Consider the following 13,478-nt stretch of genomic DNA (forward strand, 5'->3'; position numbering starts at 1 on the left):
GTTTTGTTTCAAAGGATTGTGAAGAGTAAGACAATACCAAAAAGGTTATAAAAAATATAAGAAGAATGTGTCTGAGGACATGAATGCCCCTGCTCAAGTTTCAAACATACGAAAATGGGACAGACGGACAGAAAGACGAAAGAACAGAAAGACGAAAGAAAGGAAGGTCAAGGGCAACATTTAATGCCCTGTCGCCTACGGCGGGGGTATAATTACAAATCAAAGAAGGACATGGACACGTACCATTGCTATAAGGATTAAGACAAATACAGTAATCAAAAAATGATATAGGAAACTATATTCAAAATAATGCTTGAAAAATTGTAGTTAAATACAAAACAAGTCTAATTGTAACATTCAAGATATAATTTTCAATCCTAAATTTCTTTTAACGAATACTTGCCTGATTTTGCCCGAACGTTTTCTTCTGTAACCTGTACAGTCTTGATCTTATTTGCTGGAACACCAGTATAGTGTATACTGCTCGTGCTGATACAACCGGAAATAGTGCGTTCTTCATCACTGTTATTCTTTATTTTCAATAAGATTTCAAAATCATTTCCTAAAGGAACTGTCTCTTTGTCGACAAGCTCAAATTCTACGTCCTGTATGTACAAAAAAGTAAAATAACAAAAATACCGAACTCCAAGGAAAATTCAAAACGCAAAGTCCCTTATCAAAATCAAAAGCTCAAACACACCAAACCAATGGAAAACAACTGTCATATTCCTGACTTGGTACAGGCATTTCCTTAGGTAGAAAATGGTGAATTAAACCTAGTTTAAAGCTAGCTAAACCTCTCACTTTCATGACAGTCGCATGAAATTCCATTTTATTGACAACAATGTGTGAACAAAACAAACAGGCATAATTGGTAAAAATGTCAAAAATAGGGATACAGCAGTCAACATTGTGTTATAATCTTAACTACTATAAAAAACCACGCCTAAAGGATATTTTCCAAAAATGGAATAAACAGTAATGGTTAATAGTATTTGTGAAGTTGATACGGAATATTTATCAAGAAGGTCTTGGTATCTTCCGCTTAACTTGTTTAGAAAAAGAACGAGACGTTCTTTGACTTACAATAAAGTCAATTATTGGAGGTTTTTTTACATTTGCAGCTTAACGAGGGATTCCTTTTGTCTCAAAGACATCAACAATGTTCATCAATTGTATGTCAAAACGTGGTTTTCCTTGTATTAACTAGATGTATCGGAACTACACGAATGGCCCCGCTCGCATAAAAAGTTTAAAGCCATTATTAGGAGTGGAAATTTGAGAATGAAAGTCGTTATAACTGTTATTTTCACAAAATTTTCAAAGTCCAAAGCCCTTAATTTCGGCACAAATCAGTGGATCGGAACCAAACGTAAACTCGATTTGTAACTCATCATAATAGACTCACCTACTTAAAATCACCTCAATATGTGAAGGCGTTTAGAAAAAAATCCGTATAACTGTTCATGACGGAATGACGGAATGATGGATAAGGGTAAAACTATATGGCCCCGACAACTTTGTTTTGGGGCCATAAAAAACTGGTTATGGATAATAAGGTGTAGCATCGGAGATGTTTACCCTGTCGACGAACTTAGTCTCGCTCCATTAAAAGTTCTTGCACTCTTATCTCCATCTCTCTAATGCGTGTCTGTTTATACATCGACTTCAAGATATTTTTAATGGTATTGGCATAATACCAGTTAACTAAAAGGATAAGGTTAGAACAAGGATAAATATTTTTTCAATCACGTGTAAGATAATATTCATGAAGTGAACATAGCATATATATCAATTATAACATTTCTATAGACTTTATATAGGAACTTTATGAACAATCATCAACCAATGAACAAAACACAGCACTTATATAAGATGTAGACAACAGTTTTTTAAACAAAAATAATAATTCTTAAAATATACCGATGGTTTGCCTTCATCATACAGTCCTTGCTTTGTTGAGCTCTGGTTTGCCTGTAAGACAGCTGCTCTTTCTTCGTTAGATCCTATAATCAATAAGAGATCATTGTAGTAATCAGCCTATATACCATTCAAATATCTAGTAGTAAAATCTTTATTACAGTTTCTATTACAATGTCGTAATAGAAATGACAGTTTTTGGTATTTTTTATTGGGGTTTGAACTCATTGATTGATACACGGAAGCGCTTCAAACTAAATATGTGTGCACGGTCAAGTACAAACCTGGTGATAAGTCTGATTCGGTAGGTTATCTAAGAGGAAGACACGTTGGGATTGTGGTTAAACTTACGACAATTGAAACATATATGTCGTTTTACAAAAAAAATTAATTTGTTTATTGCTTGTGTACTTAATACCGATCTAACGAGGCAATCCTTTTCACAATGACAATTGTTTCAATGTTGTGATGTAACACCATTGTCACAAGGAATTGGAGGATATATCAATCACACAGATGAATAACCCAGCCACATTCTAATTGTGCTTTTTCAGTAGTCTAGTAATTGTCGCTGGTTGCTGTCTGTCATAATTTATAGTTTCATTTTATGTTTTTAATGTTATTAGTTTAAACGCGGCCGTGGTTATGGTTTTATACTTCACGTTTACTTATCCAGGGCTTTTTATAGCTTTATTATACGATATGGGTTTTATTCATTGTTGAAGGCCGTAATATGGCCTGTAGTAGTTTTAATCATTTCCACTGCGTCTTTTGATGGACATTTGTGTCTTGTCAATCATACCACATCTCCTTATTTTTATATGTGAAAAAGATAAACTGTGTGTGCGGTGAACAGTTTAAGCATATAAATGAGACTCAATTGTCCAAATAACTACGCATACAAAACATCATACCAAAATGAGCATTTTATTTCTTTATATTTATTTACCTTCTTCGTGTTTATACATTCGTGTTACATCTTCCCTCTGTATATCATAACAGAAATCCTCAACACAGCCAGTTCTTCCTTTGGGTAGTTTTGTACTGATTCGCATTCCAACACTTGAAAGAAACAATCCATGCAATGTGTCAATAAATATCAACAATTTGTTCAATGCACTCTTAAGTTCAATCCAAAATGTAAACTATCAAAAAATTTAGAAATTAAAAGATATAAAACAAAAATAAACAGCTGCGTCACGAGCACATGATACGCCCGTCGTCTTGTGTGTGAGGTTTTACGCAATAATCATAAATCGTTTCTGAGATCCGGCGCGACATGTGAAAACCCCCCTTTTTATAAAAAAAAAATCAATAACTCTAAAACAAAATTTTGAATTATCACCAAAAAGTATACAGATCTTTAGATTAATATAATTAAGAAGTGTGTAAAGTTTTAAGCAATAATCATAAACCGTTTTTGAGATACGGCGCGACATGTGACCCCCCCCCCCTTATTTTTTTTAAAATCAATAACTCTAAAATAAAATTTTGAATCATCACCAAAAAGTATAAAGATCTTTAGGTTAATATAACTAAGAAGTGTGTAAAGTTTTAAGCAATAATCATAAATCGTTTTTGAGATACAGTGCGACATGTGAAAATACTTCCCCTGTTTTCGTTACAAAGTCCCGTAAAAAATTTTAATCTTATTTTCACCAAAAAGTATACAGATCGTTTGACCATCATAAGAAACAACAATGTTAAGTTTCATGAAATTTAGATAAGTCGTTCTCAAGTTACGGTGCAACATGTGGACGCCGGAAAGACGGACAGACAGACCGACAGACAGACCGACGCCGGACATTTGTATACCATAATACTTCCCGTCAAAATTTTGACGGACGTATAATAAGGAGATGTGGTATGATTGCCAATGAGACAACTATCCACCAAAATCAAATAAAGTGGATGTAAGCAATTATAGGCAATCGTACGGCATATGAAAAATATGAAACAATTCAACTGAAAAAAACTAACGGCCTAATTGATAACAAAACAATTTAAAAAAAAACAAATATGATAGACATGAACCAACGACAACCACATAACCACAGGCTCTTGACTTGGTACAGGTAGATATACGGAATGTGGCGGGGTTAAACTGGTTTGCTGACGCCAAACCCTTCCCCATACCTTGTACAATGGTGTTACAGTACAACGTAAAAACAACCTAAACAAATCAATTGAAAAGGGCTTAACTCATCAGATCGATTCAAAGCAGAAAACATCTAATGAAAGCAGACCGGACGTGGCAGCGTATCTATACATCCCACAACAAAAAAGACACTAAGTAAAGATCTGAGAGTACTCGCAGCTACTGACAGCTAGTTCAAAGCCAATAACAAAAATCATGTAACAAAGACTAAAATATCAATCAGTACACATCGAACATCCAATGGATTAAGTGTAAAGACATCATTAACAGTCAAAGAAAAACATGACCTTGTGCAATGCCTGAATATAGGTATCGGCAGATTGTAATAAAATTAGTATGTGCTATTTAGTTTTTTAAAGGTACAGCCAAACTTGCAAACCAAATCTTTGTATCTATGGAATAATTTAGTAAAGGTTTTAAGTAATTTGTGGTAACGAAATCCTTCTTCTTTGCTTCCAATATTTTCGTTTTTTGCGGGGTTCTTAATTTTTGGCACTGAATTTTCTTGTAGTTTCGAAATAAATTAATGCTTTATTTTAAGATTAATAAAAAATAATAGGGGAAAATAAGTCATAGCTATTCGTATTAATGGTCATCTTTCAATCTCCAATTATATTAGTACATGGAGGTTCGAAAATACTCATTAAAACTATCGGAAATGATCGAATAGGCCATAGTTAAAAAAAAACAGTATTTCAACAAAATATTACTTCACAAATTCTACTTGAAAAAGCAATTTTAAAACAATTAACATACTGTCCTCACACATTAAAGGTTCAATTAAAGTAGCTGTTCGTTTAATTATATTTACTAACCTACGTCTTTCCAGACCAACATTATTTGTTTCATCAACTTCATTCAATTCCCAATTGACCCTATCGGCATTAACTTCGGCGAAAACAAATGGTGTGTCATATGGCATGTTTACTTCTCCACGTTTGATAGCATGTAAAGAAGCAGGACCACAGCAGTATACACCTTCAATGATTGCACAATTGTGAAAATAGCAATAATTTGATGTGGGGGGAGGGGGTTAACATGCAGTAACAAACACTACAGGAATATTGTGAATATAAACTTTGTGCTTGAGCTATATGAAGAGCTGAATTATCAAATTGCTAGTTCATAAGCTAATAATTATCATATCTATCTACAAATATTTAAAGGTGATCGGTCGTTAAAAAACTTTGTCCTTGGTTAACGCTTCCATAGAACAAGTTGCCGAAACTATTTTTCGTAACCTATTACACTATGTCAATAGTGCGATTATTGATTAATTCTAGCAACTTTATAAATTTATTGATTAATTGTTGGTTGTTTAATATCCAGTGGCAAATATTTCATGCATGTTCAGGACGAGAAGAAATAAACAATAAATACAATAGGTAGGGTCTGTAATAGAGACCGTCAGGAAATTTTGACTGCCACTGGAAAATGAGGGCATGTTACACGGGTTCTAAACGCAAAGAGATCGTGGTACTCTCTTTACACGAGTCATCAGATTTAACGTGACCACTCTGACTGGACGTGGCTGTGTACTTGTACATTCCGCACAGCAAAACTAACGCAAGGGTTTTTACCTCTCGGAAGAAGACCATATTTTCAATTCCCCCAGTCACCCGTGGGGTGGAGGGGCTAAATAAATAGAATGACTTTGTGAAGACGAGGGAATTCAGTTTTTTTTTTTGTATTGCAGTTTCGAAGCAACCATTGATAAAAATCAATGCTCTTAGAAATTATCCTTTTCCATTACAAAACAAAAATTTGTCAGTTTGCATGTCATGTATATTTGAATATAATAAACTTACAAATCATATGTGATAATCAAAATACTTTTCATAATTACATGAATATTTGAGATAAACATGTCTCTTAACCAAAAAGAAAAAAAACAAACATTACCGTCACTGGCTTCTTGTGGTGTGGCATCTATTGCCTGCCATCCACCGTATCCAGGTGGTAGATCTGGTCTGGCCATCCACACATCATTCCAGACATGGAAATTCCTGTAAATTTTTTAGACAAATAATGAATAAAGAAATGTTTTTTAAGACATGTAAATTGTATTTAGGAATTTTCAAAATTATTGGAAAGCAGACATGATTATTTTTAGATTGAAGGCGATTTTTCAATTTATTCCACGGAAGTTATTTGATGAATGCAAACTACAAAGGCAAGATTAAGTGTTCCAATAAAGTTTTCCTGACCTTAGCATTTGGAAAGAGAAGATATAGAATTCTACATTTGTAAATTACAGTTTTACTTAAAAATCCCTACGCGATATGTATTGTGTCCATTATAACTTAAAAATCCGTACGCGATATGTACGGGCGGACATATATTACTAGTATAAAAAGTCCATGGTTACAGAATTTACTAGTAATTTTAGTCCGATGTTAGTAATTTATGTCCCCAGACAAATTTTCTTAGGAATTCAAGTCCATGTCATTAATATTCCTAGGTAAAAACGTCCATGTCCTTTTTTTTTTTATGGGAAAAATTATTAATGAATCAAATCATTTACATTTAAACAATGGAAATTTAAATGTTATGTTTAATTGTTTAAGAGTTGTGTATTTATAGTTTTGATAAAATGTATGTCCCGAGACTAATTTTCCTAGAAAATCATGCCCATGTCATAAATATTCCTAGGAAAAACGTCCATGCCCTTTATTTTAAAAGGTAAATATAAATGTTATGTTTTAATATTGTTTAAGATTTGTGTATCAATTTTTTTAATAGAATTTATGTCCCCAGACTAATTTTCCTAGGAAATCTTGTCCAAGTCATGAATATGCCGAGTTAAAAACGTTTATGTCTTTTATTTAAAAGGAAAATTCTAATGAAACAAATTATTTATATGTAAACAATGTAAATTCAATTTTTATGTTTTAATATTGTTAAAGAGTTGTGCATTAATATCTTAATAAAATTCATGTCCCCAGACTAATTTTCCTAGGAAATCATGTCCATGTCATTAATATTCCTAGGTAAAAACGTCCATGTAGGGAACAAAATAAAACTTTCCCATCTTAACTAAGAAATTTTTTTTTTTTTTTTATTTTCATTAATTTTTATAATATAATAAAAATTACTAGAAAAACAAGTCTTAGGTCAATTTTTCCTAGGAAAATAAGTGCCAGACATAATTTACTAGCTATGGACTTATTTTCCTAGGAAATTTTGTCCTGGGACATACATTCCTAGTAAAATAATGGTCATGGACTTGATTAACTAGGAAAAAAAATCTGGCGGACAAATTTTACTACCGGAACAAATTTACTGTTACATATTGTGTCCATTTTAACTTAAAAATCCATACGCGATATGTATTGTGTCCATTTTAACTTAAAAATCCCTACGCGATATGTATTGTGTCCATTTTAACTTAAAAATCCCTACGCGATATGTATTGTGTCCATTTTAACTTAAAAATCCCTACGCGATATGTATTGTGTCCAATTTAACTAATAAGATATAAGACATATTCCCAAGTTTTCATTCTACATACAAGTTCTACCTTCTACGTACAAGATGTCTTAATTTACTTTATACAGTTGGAGTGCTCAATGTTAAGCTGATTTTAGTTTTTTCAAGTACAACCGCTGGCAAATATATCACTTTTGAAAAGAATCCGCACCCGGAATCTTCCTTAATATCGTCTCAGTAACTGAATACAATATTAACCTTACACACGCTGCTTAAATAACATATCATAATGGAGAGGTCACATTTATTTGGCTAATTGTTATTTTCATCGAAAAAATACACAAAATGTATATATGCTATGATTGATTGTGATTTCTTAACGTCCAGTGGCAAATATTTCATACATGTCCAGGGCAAGAAACGTGTGTATTCCTAGTTAGATATCAATGATGTTTTCTTACCATACTGAATCGCTGTTCAACTCTTCTATCGGTTCTCCTGATTCTGACCAAAAACTATCAATTGAAATTGAGCCATCACAATCGTGAGCAGATGCAAAGTTTGTTACACTTCTGGCAGGAATTCCAAGAGCTCTACAAACTTCATAATAAACAAACTACATGTTACAATGCTTGTTTTGAAATTTTAATATGTCAATTTTCTTTTCAAAATCTTTTGATCAAGTAATTACAAAAAGGACGATTATAAGTTTCGTAGATATCGGTATTTTTACACCCTAAAATAACACAGGTGTACAGGGTACTGAAGGGTGTTATAATACCAATATGTACGGACATGAACTTAGATAATGAATGTATTCCCGTCTTAGTCCGAATCGGTCGACTTTTAGGGAAATTCGGACATAAAGTGTAACATGAGAACAGCGTTTTTTTTTATTATGCTAAAAAATGTTTTATTGAAATTTGGAAATTTGACAAATTTTTACGGGATGTAGGGTTAGAAAGTTAGAACCCTATAGGTTGTCAATTATCAGATGTTTTAATCAAGAGACATAAAAACTAGGATAAATCAAATTTGGCGTTCAATGTTGCGAGCGAGCGTTACATTAAAGACGGCGTAACAACAACGTGGGTCATTTGCATATCCCGTTTCTAGTCGACGTGGTAGCCAAGTGATGCATTTACTTAAATGAATGCCAATCATCGGCATAAAAGGATAACATTGTAATTGGATTACATATCACTGGGAACAACCACGGAACTCAGGAAAACGTGCGGGAAGTTACCCGGGGTAATAGGTAGTAACACCGTGGTATATGGGTGAGCACACCAGGGTCTATGGTTTTTTTAACGACGTGCATTAGCCAATCGAAATCCGAGAAATATACTAAGCCGGGGATAATTTAAATTTATCGGTATCCGAAATGTGTCAGATATAGCTTGCAACAAATTATTTTTATATGGATGAATGTATAGAAGTTTTATATGAGATATCTTGTAAAGAAAAGTTGTAAATGATATTATATCCTTTAGATTATTTTGGAATCTTACTTTCAAGTATTGGTGGTATAAACCATTAAGTTACTTCCTTTTTGATGTTAAGTAATTCTGGTACCATTTTTTTTCTCTAATTCAATAGAAAAATATAAAAAGTTCTATTTCAACGTACAAAGTACTGCAAAGAGAGAAATTATTTTGTACATAAAGTTATTCAATACCCACCGTCAGGAGGAGACACATAGATTTGTTTTTTAAGATACACTTACGCGTTGTTATTACTCCTGAAAATACCCAACATTGACCAAAGCGTACAGGTTGTTTTGTCTTGTAATATTCGTTTAAGATAGCCACACTTCCAGCCCAGTCTAAAGGAGATTTTCCTCCATGATAACTTCCAGACCAATTACCGACTAAAACTCCTTTATCATCCTGCGAGTTGGTCTGAAAATTCATGTTATAATATATATTAAATGCAAAAATTAATTACTTGAGACCATACGAATATTCGTGAGTAAAGGATTGAAATAGGCTAAAAATTTATCAAATTACAAAGGAAAACGACGGGAACGTTTAGTACTAAAACATATTTTAAACCCAACACGCTTTGACATATGTCCGTCCTGGGTAAGCAACATAGAAGGATGTCTATATTTTCATATTCTAGTATACTTTTTGGTCCCTTAAACAAATGTGTGTTGATATCAGACCTTAGATGGTCTCTGTTATTCACAATCTTTCACATTGGGGCAATCAAGAAGACGGAAAAAGTTTATAGGCACTGGTCTTTAATCTGTAAAACTGTAACTTCAGTAACCATTTTAAATGTCATTTCTGAATAATAACTATTATTATACTTCACGTTTTTTGATTGGCTAATACGAGGGTGTTAATTTACTCTATTACCCTTCATGGAGACGCTTGATCAAGTGTGCGCGTTATTAAATACGGATGGTTGTTATGTACAAGACGTCATAGTTTATTACTTTGAATTTGAAATTTAATCGACAGTAATAACAGAACATTCAGTATAATAAATTAAATAACACATATTTGAGAGGGTGATAGAGCAGATTGTTACCCCTCGAAAAGACATTGTCAACCTTGGCTTCGCCTCAGTTGACAATGTTTTCTCGGGGTAACAATCTGCTCTATCACCCTCTCAGCTATGTGTTATTTATATACTGTTTCATCGACGTAGATTTATAATTTTAAAAATTTTAAACCAAAAACGATTAAATTTGTCCAGCCAAATTTACATTTACAAAGTTTATTAAATCTTTCTTTTATGTCATCTCCATGTTCTTCTTACACATGGAAAAACGGTCACCGTGCTTCTTTCTGTAAAATTGTTTTTCTTTTACTGTTTTTAGCATTAATCAGCTGGCTGTTGGGTTTGCTTTAGAATTGTTTATATTTTGTCTTGATAGGTCCTGCTGTAGCTAACTTTATGGCTCGGGTTTTGCCAATGGTTAAGGCTGTATGTTGACCTGTAGTTGTAACATCCTTGTCCTTCCGTCTCAGGTGGAAATTTTTATCATTGGCGATCATACTACATCTTCTTATCTTCATAATATTCAATGATAAGAAGAAAACGTTACTATCCTATATATAATGTTTTCAATTAGATTATGTTATTATGTAGTAATGTCAGTAACGTCAGAAGAAGCGGTATACCATAAACTATATCAGACCCATTAGACGTATTATAATGCATTTGAAATGGGAGATTGAACCTACATGTATTATACATTTGAATTATATTTCCTGGTAGACGGTAGACAACCCAATTTAAACTAATATGTATATCCATATAAAAATAAGAAGATGTGGTATGCTTGCCAATGAGACAACTCTCCACAAGAGAGCAAATGACACAGAAATTAACAACTATAGGTCACCGTACGGCTTTCAACAATGAGTAAAACCAGACCGCATAGTCAGCTTTAAAAGGCCCCGAAATGACAAATGTAAAACAATTCAAACGAGAAACTACCGGTCTGATTTAAGTACGAAATAATGAACGAAAAACAAATATGATATACAGCAACAAACGACAACTACTGAATCACAGGCTCCTGACTTGGGACAGGCACATACAGAATGTGGCGGGGTTAAACTAGTTTGAAGGCTCCAACCCTCCCCTATCCTTGGACAGTAGTGTAACAGTACAACATAAGAACAGACTATAAATATCAGTTGAAAAGGCTTAACTCATCAAATCGATACAAAGCAGAAAAACATTTAACAAAAACACAGACCGGACGAGGAAGGGTATTTATACATCCCTAACAACAACAAATACACAAAGTACAGATCTGAGAGTACTCGCAGTTACTGACAACTAGTTCAAAGCCAATAACAACTGAATTAAATATAAAAAATCATGCATCTAAAACTAAAACATCAATCAGTACACATCCAACATCCAATGGATTTAGTGTAAAGACGTCATTAACAGTCAGATATGTATATATATTTATATGGTAATCTATGTACAAATGCGTTATAGTCCGAACTCTACGTTACATGTGTAGCTTTATTAAGTTATTTCGTTTGGGCGTCTGTATTGACACGTAGTGTTTGATTACATTTTCTTAATAAAAGTAGTAGATAAAGATTCACAGTTTTATTTTTTTTCAAATACTTAAAATTATAACTGTAAAGAATTATATCAAACATAACTTACAATTGCTGACAATTTTCTGGCAACCTTTACTGGATCTCCTCTTACGGTCCATGCTAAATTGTTACGATCTAGTAGCATCATGGCACAGTCAAGGATGTTTTCCTCAAACTGCAAATGTAAGTGCAATTTATATGAATGGTATTGTAGAAATGAAAAACTGTTAAGGTCGTCCATTCATGTTAATTCCTATTTCGCATTTTTTCATAGCATATTATAGTTCAAAAATTAATGTATCTTTAAACATCATTAAGCTCAGCATTATTTCTGAAATGTTTATCAAAACAAGTGCCTATCTAAATGTATTACAATTTCATATGTAATGCATCATAAAGAATAAGTACCTTGAAAGCTCTAAGTATACAAAATAAGGTTATGCTTATCTTTTGATCTGTAAAGCATCGTCAGATTATCAGCCAAACATGAAAAACACACAATATAAATAAAAACCCTTACAATCTAATGATGCCATTTTGAAAATCAAAATCATTCATGTTCAATAAATGTCTCCAGCAAACTACTGTAACACATGCATTGTACATAATATTTTAGTTTTTAACTAATTTAAATTAGTATTTTAGGATATAAATGAATCAATCTCACATGTCACAAGAAAGTCCTAATTTCTTGATTTTTAAAAAAAATTTCTGAAATATTTTATGTGCGTGTTTTTTTTTTTGTTTTTTTTTTACCTCCGACCAAACAAACTACTCGCAAGTGATCGAAAACAAAACAAACGAACTTTGGCCTGTTACAAACATCACGAAATTCCAACCAAGACTGTAAAAGTGCAGCTGATACAAACAGAGATATCTCTTTCAAAAGAGTGTAACGTTGATTGATTGATTATTGTCTGCTTACCATTCAGTGGTACATATCTGTAAATATTCCATGCACATTTCGAAATTAGGTTTACCGTTTACAGTAAATAGATGGGTCAACAACGGGGTTGAAGGGCTTGAAATATAGACTGTAATTTAAAAACAGACGGCATGTTTGATAGAGAAATAAATTTTGCTTTGAAACAGATCACCATCCGGCCCCTAAACGAGTTTTGGCGAGTGTATTTTAAACAACATAGAAAATGGGATTTAACATCCATTTCCAACACGACGTGGCTGCGTATTTATACATCCAAGAAATCAGAACGGAATCTCCCGCGGCATGTGTCCTACTATCAGACGTGAGAAATCTAGGTTACCATATTTCTCTTTTCTAATCACAATAGGGTTTGTAACTTTTGAAGCCAGTAAACAAATGTATATACTTGTCTTGGCTAGTGGAATTGGAAATCTTTCATTGATGACAAAGTGATGGTATTCTGTATTCTGCAGAAGTCCATTATTTCGTGTTTATTGAGTTGTGGGTTGTTAAATTGTAGTCTCATTAACTATTCCGTTACATGAACCTCTCTTTAGTCAATGGTTAATATAACCGTATAATGTAATTTTAATATCAATCACAGTCAAATGAACGAAACTAATATGTTTTGCCTTATAATATATAGTTTTTTTTCTAACTTAGGATTTATAATAAATGCTTCGTTTTATTGCTTGAAAGCTTTCCTTAATATCCTTATATATGCTAGGTCTAATTATTTTATAAAGAAAGAAACAAAGTTAATTTTACCTGGCCAAAATTCCATTTTTTGCCATTGATTTGCTTTCTATTTCCAGTATATATTTTCCCTGTGTCGTTCAAAATATACTCGTCCAACAGTTGTCTATCTGGTTGGTATACTTGATCATCTTTAAAATTAATCAATGTTTAAAGTCATGTACACCATTACAGTAAACGTTCTAAATACATAACAGATTAATGTTTGCAT

General features: G+C 32.8%; 1 protein-coding gene across 5 annotated transcripts in view; it reads right to left on the reverse strand.

Moving 5' to 3' along the window:
- The window catches only part of LOC127702315 (hemocyte protein-glutamine gamma-glutamyltransferase-like), a 51,814-nt gene that overhangs the window by 3,863 nt on the left and 34,473 nt on the right, over nucleotides 1–13,478 (reverse strand). For all 5 annotated transcript variants that reach the window (XM_052206452.1, XM_052206454.1, XM_052206455.1 and 2 more), the window contains 9 exons: nucleotides 13,280–13,398; nucleotides 11,654–11,761; nucleotides 9,234–9,408; nucleotides 7,969–8,107; nucleotides 5,981–6,084; nucleotides 4,894–5,056; nucleotides 2,870–2,982; nucleotides 1,924–2,006; nucleotides 404–605 (listed from right to left, as the gene is read on the reverse strand). In XM_052206452.1, coding sequence (XP_052062412.1) covers nucleotides 404–605; nucleotides 1,924–2,006; nucleotides 2,870–2,982; nucleotides 4,894–5,056; nucleotides 5,981–6,084; nucleotides 7,969–8,107; nucleotides 9,234–9,408; nucleotides 11,654–11,761; nucleotides 13,280–13,398 — 1,206 coding nt within the window. The remainder of the gene's footprint in view (nucleotides 1–403; nucleotides 606–1,923; nucleotides 2,007–2,869; nucleotides 2,983–4,893; nucleotides 5,057–5,980; nucleotides 6,085–7,968; nucleotides 8,108–9,233; nucleotides 9,409–11,653; nucleotides 11,762–13,279; nucleotides 13,399–13,478) is intronic.

The sequence above is a fragment of the Mytilus californianus genome, unplaced genomic scaffold, assembly GCF_021869535.1.
Source record: "Mytilus californianus isolate M0D057914Y unplaced genomic scaffold, xbMytCali1.0.p SCAF_5, whole genome shotgun sequence".
Lineage (NCBI taxonomy): Eukaryota > Metazoa > Mollusca > Bivalvia > Mytilida > Mytilidae > Mytilus > Mytilus californianus.